Genomic DNA, 22869 nt, shown 5'->3' on the forward strand with positions numbered 1-22869 from the left:
GGACAATGGGGGACAAAGGCTGGGTACTTCTCCCTAGACCCGGGGAAATGAATGAGCGAACGAAATTTTCCTAACAGAGGTAATCAGAGTGAAGATACAAAAGGATTTTCCCGGGGATCGATGAGGGTCCAGCGGACCAGCGCACGTGGAACTCGACGAACGGGGTATAATTTAAATTGTATTATGGCTGAGGCTCAAAGAGAAATGCTTTCCCCTCGTCGTCGTCGTCGTCGCATCGGACGTTGCTGTATTGTGCAGACACACATTGCCACGTCCACGCCGAGTGCCAGGAGAAAAATGTTTTAATTAAAGTCGAAGGGTTTTGTGTAGTCCTCGGTGGAGTTCGGGGCTTTGTTGCGGACTTGGCTTGGAAGGGGCGAAGAGCCTCCAGCTTGAGCATCGGGACACGAACGAAGCATTGTTTCGAGCGAGGTCACGGCTGCTAATGGTCGAGCGAGGCGGAACGGTGGAGGACTCCGTAAGGTGTGATCAAACGATTCCGAGAAGGATAACGAACGATTCTGGTGGGATTGGAAGGTACGCGCGTGATGGGAATTGTACACTGCATTCAGTGGTTTAATTTAGTTTGTGCTGCCTGTGACCTAAATAAACAACTGTGGCCGAATGGGTTGAAGTTGAAACAATAGTACAGCAAAACAGTTTTGTTCGGTATCTAGTTAGCCTAGTAGGTAAGGGGTTTGATAAGTAATATAGAGATGGTGGGTTCGATTCTATTCGAAATTTGAAGGTTTAGTTCTTTTCCGAGGAAAATCTGCTCCTCACAAAATTTACAAATTTACCCTAGCAAGATGTGGGGGTCAATATGACCTAGAATAATACGCTGAACACACTAAGATGTTCCGTTGCTATTGTGTTGAGCGATGCAAGGAACCTTGAACTATACACGGCGTACGAAAAGTTCGGATACACAATCAAACTGAATTTATTTCCCATCTGTAATTTAGATTTTCAAAGTGAAATTGAAAGCTCACATAATAGGGGCTGTTCATAAACCAAGTAGACCAAAATATGGCCATCTGAGACCCCCCATCCCCCACTTTTGTCCATACAAAATTTTTGAAATTTGTATGGAGCGTAGACTTTGGCCAGACCCCTCCCCCTCCCCTTATAATGTCTACGTGGTTTATGAGAGGTCCCATACTGATTAAATACAGCATATGTTCTGGAATAAACTGTCCTTTATCCTTTTGTAATAATTGCAAATGTGTCTCAAGTTCCTTTCGGTCGGCACGCAAGTCTTTCATTGGTATTTCATCTAGTTTTTATTAAGTAATGGTGTTGTTGTCCTCAGTATTAATGGTAGTGTGATGGTTAGATCACTTGACTATCACGCCGAGGACCTGGGATCGAATCCCACTCCCGACAAACTCGCTAAATGTGAGTTCTTCCTTCGGAAGGGAAGTAAAACGTGGGTCCCGAGATGAACTAGCCTAGGGTTCAAAATCTCGTTAATACAGTTAAAAAAAAGTGGTAGCAACTATGGCCATACGGAATAATCTATAAGAATTCCTTCAGGAGTTCCTGGTGGGATTATTCAAGAAAATCTTCCTAGGATACTTCCAGAAGGTTTTTCGGTGATTTTTCCAGAATTTTATCCTGGTATTTCTCGAGACATTCCTCATGCAGTTTTTTTTTTCAGGAGCTTCTATTGGCCTCCCTTCTAGAATTCTTGCAAGGATACCTCAGCAACTCCTGCTACGGTTTTTGCAGCAATTTCTAGATCTCCTCCAGAAATTCTAACAGTGGTACCTTCAGAAATCTTATTAAAAATGTAGATTTCTTCTAGCATTCCTGCTGGGATTCTTCCGGGCAACCTGGTGATTCACCCAAGGATTTCTTCAAAGATTTATCCTGGATGTCTTCCTGAGATTGCTTCCAGTGATTCTTCCTGAAATTTCATATGGCATGTCTCAAGGAAACCCTAGTGGCCTTTCTCCATGAATTCCAGCAGGGATTCCTCAAGCAAATCCTATTAGGACTCCTTCAGAAATTCTAGCTGTGGTACTTCCAGGTATACTTTTAGGGATTTCTGAGCAATACTTTCAAGAAGCTTTCCTGTGATTTCTCCAGAAATTCATCCTGCTATTCTTTTAGGGCATTATATATGCATTCCTCTAGAATAGGGACCGTTCATAAACTACGTAGACTTTTTGGGGGGAGGGGGGGGTGTCTGGCCAAAGTCCACGCTCCATACAAATTTTAAAATTTTTGTATGGACAAAAGTCTACGAGGGGGAGGGGGGGGGTCTGAGATGGCCAAATTTTGGTCTACGTGGTTTATGAACAGCCCCATACCTCTACCCGTTCTACCAGGGGGTTCTCGAGGCATTACTCCAACCAAGCATTTCTTCGATGAATTTATCTTTGGATACCTCCAGGCATTCCTGATGGCGTTTCTCTTCAAATTTCGTGTATAGTTTCCTTTGGCAATTCCTCCTAGGATTTTTGCTGAAATTTTTACAATAATATACCCTAGAATCCTTCTGAGAATGCCACCAGAGACTTTTCCTAAGATTCTTCCAGAAATGCCTCCAAAGATTCCTCTGGAATTTTCATCCAAGGATTTCCCCATAAACTTTTCATTGAATTCCACCAGTAACTCCTCTTGGTCTTGTCCATGCGTTCCAGCCGGATTCCTCAAGTAATTCCTGATGCTGTTCTTCCAGCAAATTCTCCTAGGACTCCTCCAGAAATAAGTACTGTAATACATTTCGTAATTCTTCTAAGAATTCTTCCAAGGATTTTTCCTGGGATTCCTTCAAAACTCTTGCTGGGGTTATTCAAAGTAATCTTGCTAGTTTTCTTCCAGAAGTTCCTTCGGTGACCCCTCCAGAAATTTCATCTTGGGATCATTGGCGTGATCATCTTTTTCTGTTTTGATGAGAGTGAGTAATCTCATAAGCAAACACGAGAATGAGAAGGATGGAAGAAGGGCAGTGAATCCTTCCTTCACCACGATCTTTTTAATGTTAATCAAGGAGAATGAATGAGCAAAAGAAAAATCTGATTGTGTCAATGCCTGAAATTTATCTAAAAATTTCTAAAAAAAACCTTCATGCAGGTACTCATGCTGGGATTCCACAAGCAATTCCTGCTACGATTCTTTCAGAAATTTCTCCTAGGACTCCTTAATAAATTCCAACTGTGATACCTACAGGAATCCCTTTCTCCTTATTTCCTGGAGTTTTTCCTGGTAGACTTCCTAGGATACTTCAGGAAATGTCTTTGGTTATTCTTCCAGGATTTTCTCATTATTTTTTCCGGGAACTCCTCTTGGCCTTCCTCCAAGAATACCAGCTGAAGGAATTACGATTATCTCGAAATAGTGTTTCGTGGTGGTGATCACGATATCTTTAATACTTGTTGGCCGATTTGCCGCCTCTTAGAATATAGTCCTACGTAGCACCTATTTCCAGCACTGCCTCTCTCATAGTTATACCTGGAGATCAACAAAGCAGATAGAATACCAAATTGACTACGTTTGCCCTGATTGATGGAAGGCATTTCTTCGACATTATCGACGTTAGGACCCATCTTTACCCTGACATTGACCTTAACCATTACCTGGTGATGGTAAAATTGTGCCAAAAACCACTGATAAACAATGTACAGCACCGACGCGTCGACCGCCTTGCTATAATCTGGCTCAATCTGGCTGCCTCAATCGCAACCGGATGTTGTCACCGCATAAGGGCAGCACCTCAAGCAACGTTGCCGGACGAGGACGAGCTCAATTGAGTACCTCTAGAGGACTGCTGGAGTAATCAGCCATCAACAACGCAGCTTTGACCAATGTTGGGTAGGGTAATTGATCCGATCATGGAGGAGTTAAGCGCTGGGTTCATGTTTAAACCACAATTGTATCGCCCCAAGCAAACTTTTTACATGGATTGAATTGAAAATAATAAAATCCATCCTTAATCTATGGGAAAATAACGAAATATTGCCACTTTGATGTTGTTATGAGCATTTTATTCGTTTTTATCTGAAAGAACATTGTGTTCCTAATGTTGCGGTATGTGTTCCTAATGTTGCGGTATTTTGTTCCTATTGTTGCGGTATCCCATTGAAATCATATGGGATACCGCAACATTAGGAACACTACCGCAACAATAGGAACACAGCAGCAAACACATTTAGGAAAATATTTTTTTAAAAATAGGTTTTTGGGCAAATCTTAAGCAAACAAATGGTGCAATCTCATAATTTAAGCACCATACATCTATTAAAAATACCTTTTGGTAACATTTCAGTCGAAAAAGTGCTCAATTGCCATTACCGCAACAATAGGTACTACCACAACGATGGGAACAATTACCCTATGTGGAACGGATCCGAAGGAACGAATGGTTCGACGATGAGTTTAGAGCAGGGTTCCTGATTTCCACTTTTTATCTTCTTCCACAGTCAGCAGCGAACGGTTGTCGCTTTAGTTTGTGTGTTTGTTTGTCAGCGACGACAGCAAACACCGGCGAACGGTGGGAAACCATACATGGAATTTAAACATTCGTCCACATTCGCATCGCAAGCGATGGAGAGGTGATGCGATTCGTGAGTGATATTGCGCGAACGAATATTTGAAGTTTTCAAAAAATGTTTATAATTTTCTTTGCTAATCTAGCATTTCAACAACAATACACTAAAAACGTATGCATTACATGCAGAAATTCTCTTCAAGTTATGATAATTGCCGCTTCGATCACTCACCAGCATTCGGCACCATTCGCCATTCATTCATTCGCTTGCGATCCAAACTGCGACGATCGGCCACGAATATCCATGTCAACCAGCTTGCGCATCGCTTCCTACTGGTGATGGGGTTGCGTGTTTGATCACGACTATCCGTTTGCTGCATCTTTCTCGATTTACCGATCCTTGGTTTAGAGAGATTTTGGAGAAAAAGAACGCAGCGAGGGCGTTCATGCTGCAGCACGGGACTCGACAGAACGTGGAGTGATATGAAAGAACGCGGAAACAGCAGATCCGTCTCTTCTGGGAGAAAAAGCAGCACCTGGAAGAAGTGGAATGTGAACAAATGGTACTGCTGTGCCGTTCACAAAAAAACACGGAAGGTCTACCAGAAGCTCAACTCATCCCGCAAAGGCTTCGTGCCGCGAGCCGAAATGTGCATCTTGACTGACGGACGTGAGGTGATCGATAGGTGGAAGCAACACTACGACGCACACCTGAATGGTGTGAAAACCGCAATCATGGAGGATCAATACAGCGGGAGACTGGTGACTACGTCAGTACAGTAGGGAGCAACAACGAGTTGAGGGAAGTTACGAAAGCTACCAGCAGCTCAAGAATAATTAGTCACCCGGTAAGGATGATATCGGAGCAAAACTTATCAAGATGGGCCCGGAAAAGTTGACCTCCCGCGATCAAGATGCTGAGGAGTCGAATTTTGTGTCTCCATACAACCTTCTCCAACTCGCGGTTTGAGGCATCGGTCTCAAGGCGGATGTCATTCCTTATGTTGATAAAATTAGGGACAATCTTACACCTTCTACAGTTCAACAGAAACTTCATTCTGTTGTTCGCTTTCGCCAGCCTTACAGACACTTTGAGAAACCGCCGAATCGTGTGCCGTCCTTCTTCGCCATACTTGTTCGTGATTTCATTAACTATTAACATCTTGTCTTTGCCAACTGATTTTTACTGTCCGGGGTTGATCACCGTGAACGATTATTATGTGGTTTTACTGGCAATTCCTCTCTTCTTCTCTCTCTTGTTGGCGTAACGTCCTCACTGGGACAAAGCCTGCTTCTCAGCTTAGTGTTCTATGAACACTTCCACAGTTATTAACTGAGAGCTTCCTCTGCCAATGACCATTTTGCATGGTGGCATGCATGTGGCAGGCACGAAGATACTCTATGCCCAAGGAAGTCAAGGAAATATCCTTTACGAAAAGATCCTGGACCGACCGGGAATCGAACCCGTCACCCTCAGCATGGTCATGCTGAATACCCGTGCGCTTACTGCCTCGGTTATATGGCAATTATCGATGAAAAATAACGAAAACAGCTTATTTCGGTTCTTCTTTTCTTCGGTCATCATCAGACGCCTAAAACATTATACATTTATTTAATACATTGATTCAAGTACAAATACAATACAATTTACAAATCACAAAACACTTACATTCAGCTGGAATCACCCCTTCAATTTCGTCAGTTATATAAAACAAATTTGCAACACCCATCTCATGCCTACTTTCACCCAACTTTCACCCATTATGTTGTTTCACTCATTCTCTCATACTCGCAGTTTTCCTCTCACGGTTGTCTTCGCAACTGAGCTAAAAGCCCGTTGTAAGCCGAGTTAAAGTTTCCACACTCTCTCTGAAGGTTCACAGTGAGTTCTTCGCCTTTCTTCTTAATATGAAACACCTCTGCTATGTTCCTGGTTGCCTGGTCTTGGATTCGATCCAAAATCTTCACTTGATCGAAGTTGAAGATAGTCCTTTTTCCATTTTTTGGACTGCCAGGCCCGATTTCGGGTTTCTACCTCGGCAGTCATTCTTGTGTTCCGCCACTCTTACTTCTAGCATCCTTTTCGTTTGGCCGATGTACACCTTGTCGTGACCTCCTGCCTGCATCGGCTATTAGCCGGCTATTGCCCGGAACTGGAAGGCCGAACAGCTTTCGGAGCAGTGAAAGGAAGGGATTATTTGCCCCATCTACAAGAAAAGTGACAAATTGAAGTGCGAGAACTCCCGAATGGCCACAATTCTGATTGCCGCTTACAAAGTGATATCCCAGATCATCCTCCGTCGTTTTTCTCCGAAAGTTAATGAGTTTGTGGGAAGTTATCTAGTCGGCTTCGTTGATGGCCTCTCGACAACGTACGAAATCTTCACCGTGCTGCAAATCCTTGAAAAATGCCGCAATAACCAGGTCCCAATGCACCACCTGTTCATCGACTTCAAGGCGGCGTACGATAGTATTGAGCTCTTTAGTTTGATCAAAGCAACAATGGACGGTGTAGGAAACTGCGTAAGGGTTTCGAACGTTCTGTCTAGACAAGGTGATGGACTCATGTTTGCTGTTCAACATCGCCCTGGAAGGTGCTATGTCACGATCCAGGCTCAACAGCCGATGCACGATTCTTAAGAAATTCGGCCAATTTGTCTGTTTTGCGGATGATATGGATATTATAAGTAGCACATTAAGAACGGTGACACAGCTACACACCCGCCTGAAATGTGAAGCAGCAAAGGTCGGATTTACGGTGAACGCGTCAAAAACGAAGTACCCTGGCAGGCGGAACCACGGCGACAGAACAAGCCTAGGCAGCAGAGTTACGATAGACGAGGACACTTTCGAGGATGTGGAATACTTCATCTACCTCCGGTTCTTATTAACGGCAGACAACAACGTGTTGGCCGAGAAATACGAAGGTGCATCATCAGCGGAAGTCGGGCGTACTTTGGGCTCCACAAGAACCAGCGGTCGAAAAAGATTCACCCTTCGACAACCGCATGGCTTGCGCAGACTCAGTAAATTCTACTACTGTGGGTAAGTTCTACTGCTGTGACGAAGGTCTGTAGTTCTAGGGGAGAGAAAGAAGCCTTCTTGCTGAAAGCTTCTCTCTACAGCTCCAGTGACTGTATCCCCATGCTGGTGACCTACAGGATCCTTCTGAGCGATATCCGCTGCATCTCGGACGAGGGTGCAGATAGTTTGTGCGATGATAATCCTCAGAATCTTTGGTATGGTGGGTGGTGTGGATGCAGATTAACAGATTCACGGTTCTGGTGTAGTGGTGTGCTCTGTTGCGTACTTCCTACGCCCTACTCGACTCGGTAGATCATCCAGGTGGTTTATGCGCTAGAGGTGCTCTTCGGTATGCCTGCCGAGATGTGCAGACTCCCACGGCGTGGTTCCTGGTATGCTACTGTACTGTATCCTCTTTCCGCGAGGGCAGTGTGTTGAGAATTATACAGGACGATCTTCTTGCACTTTCGGTTGTAGCAAACTGCACCAAGACTTGCTGGCCCTTACTGGCTTCTCAATAAATCCAATAACCCTATCGTGGGTATTGGTTTTCTTCGTCGGTACAAAGCTGCTGCCGCGTACTAGTGTAGCCGTTTACACCGCACCAGAGTCGTCCTCCTAGCACCGACCACATTTTGCGAATCGCCGTTTCTGCTCGTTATGCTTCAGAATTTTGGAGTAAACGATTAGAGTGTGTAGTTCATATAGAATCCTATGCAATATTGCATCATAAAACTAGTCCAGTTTATGGAATGCCCAAAAATCGGCTTAATATTGTTTGAATATCAGAGAAAACCGAACAAAATAGCGGAGGGTCATTACCTTTGAACACCCGCCTTTTCCCAGGTGATCAACTACATAATAAGGAAAAACGTTTTCAGCCAGCTTTTAATGACTTCAGCTCAGTTTTAATTTATTTTCAATTTCTTCACAATCCTCCAACCACGGAAGAGCCTCCTGTAGCCGTCGTCATCATCTGGTCGGAAATCTTCGTCAACAAAAAGAGTAAAGTGGAATTAAATTTCCTACGAGGAAAATATGAGCTACCTCCGCCGCCGCAACTGCCGTCAACGCTTTTTCCACGAAGCAGCAGCAGCGGTAAGGTGAATCCTTACAAACATAACATGATTGAATCGAGCGCCGAGCCCAGCATCCATTACGCGCTCAAGCCGTCGAACCACCCAGTGGAGTGGAGCGGAGGCAGGCAGTTCCTCCAAACGGTGTGGCACCGAGCGAGAGTAATTTTCATTTTAATCCTCCTTTACGTCATTCACAAAGCCGCAACAATGTTTTCGTTTCATTATAGCAAATTTTCGGTGCGTTATTTTCCCCGCTCCTTCCCACCCAGGGAGTGGGTGGGAAGGAAAGCCGCTTTCGCAGTTATACCTACTCCGAGGAAAACCCGCCCCGGAAAGGTATAATGAGTGCTCTCGAGCAATATTTTATATGTTTTCGCTAGCTTTAGATAAATTTTAATAGTTATTTCATCATTTGCGAGCTGCTGGCGGCGGCTGCGAGCTTTGTGGCACATAAAAAGAGTAGAACGAGCACGACGAGGCAGCAAGCGGTGTAGCAGACGGTTTATTTCTTAATTTCTTCGCGCTCGCGGGTTAACATTATCAAACGACAAAAACGACCACGACGGCAGCGGCGGCCAGGAGGAAGACGACGACGACGGCGATGGATAGATGGAAATATACATGAAAATGGTTTTATTTCTGAGCCGTTCGCTGCCACACAGGCGGCGCACGGATTCCTCCTGCAGACAGAAACCACAAGCACGGGCGGCATCGGTCGTCATCGGGGAGGGGAACCTATAGGTGTAGGTTATACAATTGAGAAAAGCGGTAGTAAAAGTGAATGTTTCAGAGTCGTAAACAAGAAGGGCTTTTATCTTATCGCTGCAAATAGCGAAGTAATTGAAGTCTGGCTGATAAGTGGGATTGGTTAACGATTTTGGCGAAGGGAGTGGAGCGACATTGTGTCTCTGTTTGGGAGATAATGTGTTTGGAAAGGATTTACCCGGGAATCAGATGTAAAATATATATTTTTAGTTGACTGCTACTTGTTTCCGAAGTATCTTCTTTTACACTTTGTGCTGTTTGGACAGTATTGCTAGCATTGCTTTTATGAGTTTGCCAAGCATTCACTTTGAAATTTCTGGAAATTTCTCCAGGATTACCTTTAGGGACGCCGCCGGAAATTCTTTTAGGGATTCCTTGAGGATTTATCAAAACAATTCTGGAACGTCTACATAGAGAAGGTTCTCGCAGAAATTCTTAGAATGATTTTAGAAAGAATTTTTCTAAATATATCCCTGTCAACAGATTTCTTTGAATTTTTCTACAGCGATTCATCCAGAGATTCTTTTAAAAAATTCCTCAGGAATTACCCTTGGCACTTCTTCAGAATTACAATAATACTATTGTATTTTTTACCCTGGCGCCGCCTAGCGGCCGAATCACGAACCAAAGTCGCCGTTGCCAGTTAGTTCTTAACCTGCTGAGCAAATTCGCCGAAGACACTATACTTCTATCTCATCGGGATCTTGAGATATTCTTTGCGCAACGTATGTGGCCAATTTTGGTACCCCAAGACAATCCGGAATAACTCCGGAACCATGTGGACCAGGCACCCATGTCCCCGGCATCAAAAACTAGAAGAGTTTTTCGGGAAATTGTGAAAATTTCATCAAAATCCATCGAAAAACAAAAAAGTTATGACCATTTTTGTGCTTTTCCGAAGGTGGAAAATGTACGTTGGCTGGATGAAGGTTAATTCAATTTGTTTTCAAACACTTTTTCAGAAATTATTGCACACATTTTTTCAGAGGTATTACTCCATGTAGTTTAGAATTTATATTTCAATTCCTCTAGAAAATTCTCAAGATATGCTTCTGCAAGTTCATTCAAGGGTTTCCCCAATAGTTCCTTCAAGTATTCCTCCAGCCATTGCTTTGGATTCCTTCTGGTTTTTTTTTTTAATTTTTTCCATACATTCTATCAACAATTCCTGCAGAAACTTCTTCAGAATCCTAAGCATTTTATGGAACTTGTCAGAAAAATTTTCTATGAATACCGGAAAAAGGATCTGTAGCTTATTCAGGTATTATTTAAGAGTTCTTCAAAAAATCATGTTTTTATTGCCTTCAGTAGTTCTCTCCTCCCGATTTTTTATAATGTTTTTTTTTTTGCAAATTTTCTTTTAGAAATTTCTCCAGATAGTAGTTTAGGGATTTTTTTTTGTTTTAATCTTTTAAGAAATTTTATAAGATTTTTTACTGAGAATTTATTCAGAGGTATGAACAGAATTCCTTCATAAAATCAGACATTTGTTGAAATCTATATTTGTCTATGATTTCCGTAGTTATTTTAAACTTTCCTCCGGATTTTTCCAGAAACTTCTTCAGAGATTTCTCAAGAATTTTTTCCCTGCTGATTTATTTTATAAATCTAAAAAGTTTTTTTTTTAGAAAATAAAAGGAATATTTATTAAGGTCTTTCTTTAGGTATTCTCCTACATGTTATCTTAGGCATTTGCACACAAAATAACTCTAGAAATTGCTTCAGGAATGTTTTGTCCAGGAATTCTTCAACAGTAATTTTTGTGAAATTTTTGGGAGAAGTTCGGAAAAAACCCCTGGAGGAATATCTGAATAAATTCTGCAGGGAACTCCAAAGATTTTTTTACTTATTCGTTTATTTAGAAGGTTCGGGCGCCACATGGGCATAACTGAGCCGAAATCTTTTGTTTTTACATTGGTTTAACATTCTAAAATTTATTACTGTCTTAATACTATGTTAGTTTTGGGAAGCCGAAGTACTCGCGGCTGTTTCGAGGTTAAGGATTGAAAAAAAATAAAATAAAATTGGGAAGGAGGGATGTAGGGGTCTTAAACTAAATTATTTGCTAACTTATATTTAAAACATTGATGGGACAAACTAACTCCAAAGATATCCCAGAAAATATTCCCTAGAGCAATTTCCTAAAAAAATTGTAAGTATTTCTGCAGAAATCCTGAAGGAATTCTTGGAGAATCCCTGGCAATAATTTCTGAAAAACTCCTTGGAATAACTTTTCGTATAATTCCTTACTGAATTTGTCGAAGAAATCCGTAAAATTCTGAAGTAGATAAAAATATCTTCCAAAAGGAATTTCAAAAGAAAAGCCTGCAGAAATGTTTGAAAGAAACTCTTAGCAGTTTCGTGATAAGAAAGGTGGACTCTAATCTGAAGTTTCAGCTCTGAAACCTCTCATTCTATGAATGCATGATTACATTTGGGTGCAACAATTTTTGGTAGTGAAGAAATCTTCAGTAGAATCCCTGCAGAAACCTTAGGGAGTACTTTCGAATGAATGTTTGGAGGAATATGCGGGAGAAATTTCAAGGAAATTCTTAAAAGAATCCGAGGAGAAATACCTTAAAAATAGTTTGGCAAATCCTTTGTGGAATTCCCGGAAACAAAAAATATTGATTAATTTATAGGAAAATTCCTGTACAAATCCTTAATTGAAAGTTTTGGAGAATTTCCTGAAAGTATTCTTGTAGAAATCTGTGAGCGAATTTCTCAAAAAAATCTAAATACCTGAAAAACTGTATTGTGAAGGGTCTGCAAATATCTATAGAAAAAACTTACGAGATATTTCTAAAGGAATTTCCGTAGAAATTCCTAGCAAATGTTTTTGAATATCTTTCTTAAAGAATACGTGGATATTAAAATTGTGGTTATACTTAAAAATAAATCCTGGAAAACAATCTAGGGTAATACATCGAGGTAATTCTAGAGGAAATCCTATTCTCTGCATGAACTCCTGCAGAAATGTATTCTCGTTCGTATTCCTGGTAAAATCTATGGAAGGGAAAACCATGGAAGCTTTCCTAGACGCATTTTTGAGAAATTTCCAGAGGAATCTTTAACGAAAATTCCGAAGGGAATTCTAGAGGAAATTCTGAAGCGATAAATGAAAGATGATCTAAAGAATCTACAAAAGAAATCTGTGAAATATTTTCGGAAATGAATTCATGGTATATTTTCTATGGAAATCCATGGATCAATGTCACAAGGACTCCAGGGAAGCTTTTTTTTTCTAGTAATCTGCAAAAAAACTTTGGAGAAAATTCTAAAGAAAACTAAGAATTGTTTAAAGGAACAGAAATAGAAATAGAAGAATTTCTGAAAGATTTCTCGGAGAAATCTTCAAGACATTATTGGAAGTTTTTTTCAAATTTTCTGACAGAATGATAAAGAAATGTCTGGAGAGTTTTGGGATAAATTTCTAAAAGTATGCGTAGCTAAAAAATCTATGAAGAAATTTTCCCGAATTTTTATTTGAAAGATACTTAAAATTCCGCAGAGGAATGTGTGTGGTAATCATTGAAAAAAAAAACCTGAAGAAATCCCGTGACGAACTTCTGAATCACCGAAATATTTCTTTTATTTGTAGCGATTTCTATAGGAATTCTTGGAATAAGATGCATTAGCACAGGATTTGTTTTTGCATATGTTATAAAGTAAAAGTTAGTTTACTCTATAACATATGCAAAAACAAATCCTGTTTCTGCTAAAGTTAGACGCTTAAGCTTCGAGTATTACCTAGGGTAATTTTATATGTGATAAACCACGTTTGGAGATATTCCTATATTTGAAAGTTTTGAGGAAAAATATCCAATATCACAGTAGTTTTAACAGATATGAGAGTGCAAAAACTAGGAAATGGCCATACAGACGATTTTATTTTTGACGTGTCCATGCGCAAACATTTTTAATATTCACAAAGTTAATTTTGCATCAGCAATACAAATATCATTTTGTAAAGGGATGGATCATCTAAAGCCACTTAGGCGATTTTCCTTGTTGGACGAAGCGTAAGAAAAAAACCAATTTCACAAAAACTCATGCAAGTATTTGAGAGCGAAACAATAGGGAAACTTTTTTTTCTTAGATACCTAAATTAGAGCACCGACCTTTCACCCAAGGGCGTAGTTGTGAGGGTTTAGCCTCATTACCCAAGTTCCATGTAGTAGGCGCCCCCTGCATTTTATTGAAAATATGAAAAATTCTCAAAAAAAAAGTTCAACAGGCTGTAACTTTTCATAGAGTTAATAAAAAATCTCAAATTTTGACTGTTTGCAAAACTATTATATGTTCATCATTGGTACAAATTTGAGCTTGATTGGTTAATCTTTCACAAAGTTTAAACCGTTCTCGTAAAACACCATTTGTAAGACAACTAATTTCTGAACTGTCATATCTCCGGAACCAGTGAATCAAATTTAATCAAATTTTGAGCATATATAAACAATATATTGATGCTTGATACGATTAATAAAGTATAACAATTTCTCACAATAAATAACATTTTACCAGTTTAACGTTTCCATTCATATACACAGTTAGAAAAAATCACCGACTTCAGTAATGTTTTACCGAAATCTCAACCGTTAAGTTTGTTTTACAGGAAAAAATCGGTACAGGTAGCAACTTTTACCGAAATTCGTTAAAGTTTGACAGATAAACGATAACATTTTACCGAAATTTGATAATTTTTTACAGATTTTTGTAAAAAATCCATTACCGAACGCTCAGCTGTTGAGATTTCGGTAAAAATTACCGAACGTGATTAGCTGTGTAGAGAAAAATGTGTCAAATTTACAACACCAAACAAAAAAATACTAAATGTGTTCTTCCTTTATTCCAAATGAGCTCTTATATATCTTATTAAAGATATCTTGCGAAAAGAAGTAGAAAATCTTCGGATAAACATTTTTTCGAGAATGATCCAAAAAGTGTCAATCTATCATAACTTTTTGCAACGTTCGAAAAGTGCCTATTTTTTAAAAAAAACTTTTAAAGCATTTGTACATTGTTGATTAACATTCAAAATTTTATTCGATTCGGTTCACTGGTTTCCAAAATTTATATTTATTACAACTTGTTGAACTTTTTTGTTGGAGAAAAAAAAAGTTGCATATCCCAAACATTTTGGCCACCCTCTGTACAACCTTTACTTTATTCGGCTACCTTTGCATAAAACTACAATGTAAAAGTCCTGCAAACACCGTTTCTTGATAGCATGTTCCTGAACTGGTATAGTATCAAGTGAGCTTTGTAAGTGAGTATTCCCAACACTGCTGGCAGTATTCCTGAATTTAGAACCAGTAAATCCTGTGTGTTTTTGAAAAGCAGCCTATATCCAAACTTCAATATAAATGTAACGAGCTGTCCAATCGAACTCAATAAATTAACAGACTCTTCTTTGTCCTCTTTTTCCAGATGAACCGTGCTATTCAAGTTAAGCCAGCGGATAGCGAGAACCGCGGTGGTAAGTTGGAACCATTTTTTATGCCCTTGATGCCCTTACAATCAACTCTTTCATAACAGATTACGATACAGCTTCGTTCAGATTATAATTCCTCACTTATGATTTAGTTTCAAGTTTGTAATTATTTCAATCGCCGTGCGATTGATGGTGAATTTTGAATTTTATTTTGTCCATCGAATCCATTCGATTGGAAAATTGTCTCCGAAATCCAAAACGAAAAACATAATCAACAATATCGTTTGTTTCACAAATTTCAAGCTGAAATCCGAGCCGCAATCGAGTGGAGCTTGCGAAGAATAAATGTAAATCTTATCCCCCGCAATTCCAATCGCTTCGGGTGTCGATGGTGTCGTATGACTTGGCTGTGCTTTTATCACACTTTTTGCTTTCGTTGCTTGTTGACCGACAATAACATCAACAAAGACACTCGGAGCAAGTAAAACGAGACGAATGGCGACAGGCTGGAAAAATGCCATCTCTGGTAACGCTCGCACTTTCCGCGCGCGCGAGATTGAACAAAGATTTTCCATTTATTAAAAGTAATTCGCCTGGTCGCTGCCCTTTTTCTTTCTTCTGCTGGAGAAAAAAACAGTGAAGTCGTTCTCTTCCCCTTCAAACGAGCCAAATTTTGTTTTGCAATTGGATCCTGGCCCGAGGGGAGGAGCACAATTGCCACACAAGAAGAACAACGGGCGAGCAAAGTTTTCTTTTCTTTTTCCTACTCCGGATTGGTTTGGAGTCTGGGCTTGGTGCTGGGGTGAAAGCAAAGCAACCGAAAATCATAAATTTAAATCAAATTCAATCTGGGAAAACTAGGCAATTTATCTTCTTTTTGTGTACTTTGGTGACAAAGTCAGAGCATTTGTGATGGTCTTCTGCGTTTTTTTTTTGTTTTCTTTGGGGCATGGGTTGAACTTCGGTTGGAAGATTTTTTTTTGTTTTGGAGTGGTGGAAGAATTAGATTGAAATCAAGTCGAAGTCGAAGTCGAAGTCAAGTCGAAAGTTGAAAAGTTTGTTCTTTTCAACAAATTTTCTTTCTTCTTTTGAAACTAATAATTTTTGTAAAGAATTTTGAATAGTATGTGATTTTATTATTTATATTCCATAAAATATCGTATCTCAAAATTTACAAAACGCGAATAAGCAAGGAAATTAGCCTCTTTTATTGTTTATGAAACATTCATTAAACATTCCGAATGTGATTAAGCAAATAGGACAAGTCATAACCCATCCACGCTCATTGCGCTCGGATTTTCTCGATAACATCAATTATTCAAAGCTACGTTAACCGAACATTCAGAAATTGGACACTGTAATTTACCTAATAGGAAATCAGTTGCATACAAACCATCAGCGCTCCGATAAATATCTCTCAACAAGCTTCTATCGATCCATATAGCAGAAACTCATCGCACAAAGTTTCCAAGTCGACGTCGTCAACGCTTTTCAGGTTGATAAAAACCATGTCCGAACCATTACCGTTCATCGCGCCTAAATACACTTCCCTTTTTTTGGAACACGCGCTTCGCCCGCCATCAAGGGTCGCTCGCCTTTCATCTCCCTAATTACCGACAAGGCTGATTGCCAATAAACGTTTGTAAAAGCGACCCCTCGGAGAAAGAAGGAGGAGGAGCAGTGGGGAAAGACCCTCCTTGGTGGACTTCGTCGTTCTGATATAGTTGCCATCACATCATTTTTCCACGTAGGATCATCATTTTAGTGGGTACTGGGTACTGGTTTCATCCTCCTTCTTGTCGCATCGCTTTCACTAATGACGGTACATGTGTACCTACTGCTGGCCCCTGATAACATCAGCCAGGTCGTGTCCATAAACGATACGCTAATGAAATAATTTTCGTAATATATATTATCTAATGTGCCATTTTCACGAAATGAAGCAGATAAAAATTTTCCACTGTCGTCTGTTGGTGGGGAAAACAGCAGAGAAAAAAAATCTGCTGGGGAAGTAATAGCCTGTAAACAGTGAATCTGGTTCAAAACGGTGGATTATGTTTTGCAGTCATACAATACACCCAACAAAATCGTATATGGGAGATAAAAAAAACCTGTGGAGATTCTGGGAAAATCCCTGTCAGGAAACCGGGAGGTCTTTGTTAGGATTCTGATACAATCCCTGTTAGGATTTTGGGATTCTAGGAGAATCCATGTCAGGATTCTGGGAGAATCCCCGTAAGGGTTCTGGGAGAATCCCCGTCAGGATTTTGGGAGAAACCCTGTCTGGATTTTAAAAGAACCCCTGTCAGGATTCTGGGAGAACCCCTGTCAGGATTCTGGGAGAATCTTTGTCAGGATTCTGGGAGAATCCCTGTCAGGATTCTGGGAGAATCCCTGTCAGGATTCTGGGAGAATCCCTGTCAGGATTCTGGGAGAATCCCTGTCAGGATTCTGGGAGAATCCCTGTCAGGATTCTGGGAGAATCCCTGTCAGGATTCTGGGAGAATCCCTGTCAGGATTCTGGGAGAATCCCTGTCAGAATTCTGGGAGAATCCCTGTCAGGATTCAGGGAGAATCCCTGTCAGGATTCAGGGAGAATCCCTGTCAGGATTCAGGGAGAATCCCTGTCAGGATTCTGGGAGAATCCCTGTCAGGATTCTGGGAGAATCCCTGTCAGGATTCTGGGAGAATCCCTGTCGGGATTCTGGGAGAATCCCTGTCAGGATTCTGGGAGAATCCCTGTCAGGATTCTGGGAGAATCCCTGTCAGGATTCTGGGAGAATCCCTGTCAGGATTCTGGGAGAATCCCTGTCAGGATTCTGGGAGAATCCCTGTCAGGATTCTGGGAGAATCCCTGTCAGGATTCTGGGAGAATCCCTGTCAGGATTCTGGGAGAATCCCTGTCAGGATTCTGGGAGAATCCCTGTCAGGATTCTGGGAGAATCCCTGTCAGGATTCTGGGAGAATCCCTGTCAGGATTCTGGGAGAATCCCTGTCAGGATTCTGGGAGAATCCCTGTCAGGATTCTGGGAGAATCCCTGTCAGGATTCTGGGAGAATCCCTGTCAGGATTCTGGGAGAATCCCTGTCAGGATTCTGGGAGAATCCCTGTCAGGATTCTGGGAGAATCCCTGTCAGGATTCTGGGAGAATCCCTGTCAGGATTCTGGGAGAATCCCTGTCAGGATTCTGGGAGAATCCCTGTCAGGATTCTGGGAGAATCCCTGTCAGGATTCTGGGAGAATCCCTGTCAGGATTCTGGGAGAATCCCTGTCAGGATTCTGGGAGAATCCCTGTCAGGATTCTGGGAGAATCCCTGTCAGGATTCTGGGAGAATCCCTGTCAGGATTCAGGGAGAATCCCTGTCAGGATTCTGGGAGAATCCCTGTCAGGATTCTGGGAGAATCCCTGTCAGGATTCTGGGAGAATCCCTGTCAGGATTCTGGGAGAATCCCTGTCAGGATTCTGGGAGAATCCCTGTCAGGATTCTGGGAGAATCCCTGTCAGGATTCTGGGAGAATCCCTGTCAGGATTCTGGGAGAATCCCTGTCAGGATTCTGGGAGAATCCCTGTCAGGATTCTGGGAGAATCCCTGTCAGGATTCTGGGAGAATCCCTGTCAGAATTCTGGGAGAATCCCTGTCAGGATTCTGGGAGAATCCCTGTCAGGATTCTGGGAGAATCCCTGTCAGGATTCTGGGAGAATCCCTGTCAGGATTCTGGGAAAATCCCTGTCGGGATTCTGGGAGAATCCCTGTCAGGATTCTGGGAGAATCCCTGTCAGGATTCTGGGAGAATCCCTGTCAGGATTCTGGGAGAATCCCTGTCAGGATTCTGGGAGAATGCCTGTCAGGATTCTGGGAGAATCCCTGTCAGGATTCTGGGAGAATCCCTGTCAGGATTCTGGGAGAATCCCTGTCAGGATTCTGGGAGAATCCCTGTCAGGATTTTGCGAGAACCTCTTGGAACATCGCTGTCCAGATTCTAGGAGAATCCCTGCCAAGATTCTGGGAGAAACTTTTTGAGGATTCTGGTTGAATACCTTGCCTTGTTGCACAGGGGAGTCCACCGTGTGTCGCAAAAAGCCTTTTCCCCATTCACCAACTGCCACCGTACCACTTGGTAGGTATTTAATCTCGCAACAGCTTTCGGCACCCTCGCCCCTCGGCAGATTCCCGCAGAATACGGCAACAATTTCGCTCTAAATCAGCAAAATTGTCCCACTTTTCCGTTGGGCCCCACTTAGCATGTGGTGGGGCCGGGGGAAGAAAGCGAGTAATCCTGGCTGGTCCATATCTTACAACTAGCCCGACGGCAAGAAAAGGACGAACCATGTCGTCGTCGTCTGCTTACGTTATTAAAATTTATGTACACCGACGACGAACCGAGCCAACAAACGATCTTGGGCTCGTTTTCCTTTTTTTCTTTCTCCGACCGACCGACGACGCCCACTCCTCCTCGGGGCTCGTCCATCAGAGTTTGTCCAAAACAAGTTTTTTTTCTCTCTAGACTCCGGTCGACGACAACGAAGGTAGAAGCCGAACGACAAAAGCGTTGAAGAATTATGAGAATGCTAATAAATCTCCATAAACATTACCGAAATATACACTCGGGATCGGCCGTATTCCTACGCACCAACAACCGTTGTTGTCGTCATCGGAGCATGGGGAAGGGTGGGAAGATGACACGAGGAAGACTACCTACAACAACGGTTCGGTCAGACTACTATTGCGGGGCTGATGTCTTTTCGTTGGGGTTCTTGGGAGGGTGAGTGGCGGAACTACAAATTGCCAGGACTTACAATCTTTCAGCACGGGTCTCGTGTGTTGACGTCGTCGTCGTCGTCGCCGCCGGTTGGCTGGGTGGGTGCTGGACGATGGACGGATCCGTCTTGTTGCCTGCGTGGAGGCGATGATGTTGAAAAGTTGGTCCGGAGAAAAGTCGCCTGTTGGACTTGCGGCTGGCAGACAGCCATGCGTAAGGAAAGCGAGAAAATTCTTGTGTGAGTGTGGGTTCTGATAGAGGGAGGATGATATTTTTTCTATGGTTGGTGCATGATAAATGAATTCAGGGCAAATGACCTTATTTTGTGGATGGGATGGATCGTTGATGGAATCAGGATGAGCAGACAAAGGGAGTCAACAGATGTTGGGATGATGTTCTGTTTTGAAAATGGTTCCAAGCTTGGGTCGATTGAACGTTTTTCCCAGAATTGTTGATGAAGAATAAAAATAGAAAATCTGTTACAATAGCTTTCTGGTTTTATGTTAATCATTTAAGATCGATTTCTAGTAACATCGCAAAGTTTTTCATTTTAAAGTTTAGGAAGTTCAAGAAATATCCTATCATGATTTTATTGAAAATTACTTTGGGAAGTCGGCTGAAACTCTTCCAAATTTGAGAAAGTGTCTAGCAAGTCCTCCAGAGATGTCACCTGATATTTTGTAAGAAATAATGTTTATAGCATTTGCAGAAACTACTACAGCGATGCCATAAATTGGATTTTGCGTTGGTTCTGAGCTGATTTCGCAGATCGCTGATGGATTACTATTTCTTCGTTTATTTTTTTTACTGAAACCCCAGTGCATTACTTGAGATCAACCGTTGATGTGAACTGCATCAATGGCAAAATTTTCGAGGTGCCCCTGCTATCGTCTTCGATTATAATTTTAACTATAATTATAATTATAATTACAGCCGTTGGACTCTGCAACCATCGGAGAAGTAATAGTGGAAATCCTCAAAATTTTGCGAATCCTGATGGAAACTTTACCGAGTCCTCAGATTATGTGTTTTCAGTTGAATGTAAATGACTTTTAAGGTTTTTTTTCTTAAAAATATTTCAGGATTTTCTTCAAAAGTTCCAACTTTCCTTTAAAGTTACTTGTGAATTCCTGTAAAATCCGCCCAAGTAATATTTTGATGACCAATTGGTCTTGTTGAAGTTTTGAGAACCGTCATAAAACCTTATACCTTTATTTTGGTTTTATTATGGTTTTAAAAACCTCTTCTAGATAATTTGACTTAAACTTGTTACTTGGGCGGTGTCCAAGTTTCTTCAAGAATCCTCCGGGAAAGGATCAAGTTATTCCCCGAAGGTTCCTCCAAGAACTCCTCCGCAAAGCTCTTCTGTGATTTCATTCAAAAAAATACCTGCAAACTTTACCTCGATTTCCTATTGCAATAACATTAGAAGTCCTTGGGTCAATTCCAGGAGAATCTCTGTCAAGATTCTGGGAGAATCTTTGTCAGGATTCTCAGAGAATCCCTGTCAGGATGCTCGGAGAATCCCTGTTAGGATTCTCGGAGAATCCCTGTCAAGATTCTGGGAGAATCCCTGTCAGGATTCTGGGAGAATCCCTGTCAGGATTCTGGGAGAATCCCTGTCAGGATTCTGGGAGAATCCCTGTCAGGATTCTGGGAGAATCCCTGTCAGGATTCTGGGAGAATCCCTGTCAGGATTCTGGGAGAATCCCTGTCAGGATTCTGGGAGAATCCCTGTCAGGATTCTGGGAGAATCCCTGTCAGGATTCTGGGAGAATCCCTGTCAGGATTCTGGTAGAATCCCTGTCAGGATTCTGGTAGAATCCCTGTCAGGATTCTGGTAGAATCCCTGTCAGGATTCTGGTAGAATCCCTGTCAGGATTCTGGTAGAATCCCTGTCAGGATTCTGGTAGAATCCCTGTCAGGATTCTGGTAGAATCCCTGTCAGGATTCTGGTAGAATCCCTGTCAGGATTCTGGTAGAATCCCTGTCAGGATTCTGGTAGAATCCCTGTCAGGATTCTGGTAGAATCCCTGTCAGGATTCTGGTAGAATCCCTGTCAGGATTCTGGTAGAATCCCTGTCAGGATTCTGGTAGAATCCCTGTCAGGATTCTGGGAGAATCCCTGTCAGGATTCTGGTAGAATCCCTGTCAGGATTCTGGTAGAATCCCTGTCAGGATTCTGGTAGAATCCCTGTCAGGATTCTGGTAGAATCCCTGTCAGGATTCTGGTAGAATCCCTGTCAGGATTCTGGTAGAATCCCTGTCAGGATTCTGGTAGAATCCCTGTCAGGATTCTGGTAGAATCCCTGTCAGGATTCTGATAGAATCCCTGTCAAGATTCTGGTAGAATCCCTGTCAGGATACTGGTAGAATCCCTGTCAGGATTCTGGTAGAATCCCTGTCAGGATTCTGGTAGAATCCCTGTCGGGATTCTGGGAGGATCCCTGTCAGGATTCTGGGACAGTCGCTGTCAGAATTCTGGGAGAATCGCTGTCAGGATTATGGTAGAACCTCTTCTTGGCTATTTGACTTAAAATTATTACTTGGGCGGTGTTTCTTCAAGAATCCCCCGGGATAGAAAGTAATTCCCCAAAGGTTCCTCCAAGAACTCCTTCGCAAAGCTCTTCTGTGATTTAATTCAAAAAATTACCTAGGAAGAGTTTCCTCGTTTTCATACTGGAATAGCATTAGGAATCCCTGTGCTTCAAATGTGCACAAAACTTCTTGAAAAAATATTCCAAAAATATATAACCTTCCAGAATATCTTGAGATGAAAATAAAAATACGAATATATATGAAAAATTCAAAGTTACTAAAATTACTATTTTTTTTTGTTTTCAGAGATATAAAGTTTTTTATCAACTTTCATTCGCATAAAAAATGTATGCAGTTTCGTAATCGACCAAATTTTCTCCGATTTATTGTTATTTTTCTTATCATCGTATAAATAATTTTAAAAAAAGTTCTTGAAAACTAGAGATCTAAAGATTTTTTTCAATGCTCAGCTCAAAATCGAATAGTCACTTATACCCCTTTGCATCTGGGCACCTCAAGCTTCTTTGAAGCTCATACAGCTTTGTCGTTGACTAATAGGTTTTGAAAAACCGAGCCCGTGTTTTTCATATTTTGGTAAATTGATAGTTCTGAAAATTCCATGAATCTAGTTGACTTGACCATCTTGTACCGACATTTCAAACCCTCTAAGCAGAGTAACCTCTTCGAATGGGTGTAATCAGTTGTGTACCTTTCAATTCCGCCCTGTTTTGCTTATCCATTGACAGATACGTGTATTTGGACTACCACTTGCA

At 41.5% G+C, this 22869-nt stretch overlaps 1 protein-coding gene across 6 annotated transcripts in view; it reads left to right on the forward strand.

Moving 5' to 3' along the window:
* The window catches only part of LOC109423842 (CUGBP Elav-like family member 4), a 592493-nt gene that overhangs the window by 76789 nt on the left and 492835 nt on the right, over window positions 1-22869 (forward strand). For all 6 annotated transcript variants that reach the window (XM_062852156.1, XM_062852157.1, XM_062852158.1 and 3 more), the window contains exon 3: window positions 14794-14842. In XM_062852156.1, coding sequence (XP_062708140.1) covers window positions 14794-14842 — 49 coding nt within the window. The remainder of the gene's footprint in view (window positions 1-14793; window positions 14843-22869) is intronic.

This window comes from Aedes albopictus, chromosome 2 (genome assembly GCF_035046485.1).
Source record: "Aedes albopictus strain Foshan chromosome 2, AalbF5, whole genome shotgun sequence".
Classification (NCBI taxonomy): domain Eukaryota; kingdom Metazoa; phylum Arthropoda; class Insecta; order Diptera; family Culicidae; genus Aedes; species Aedes albopictus.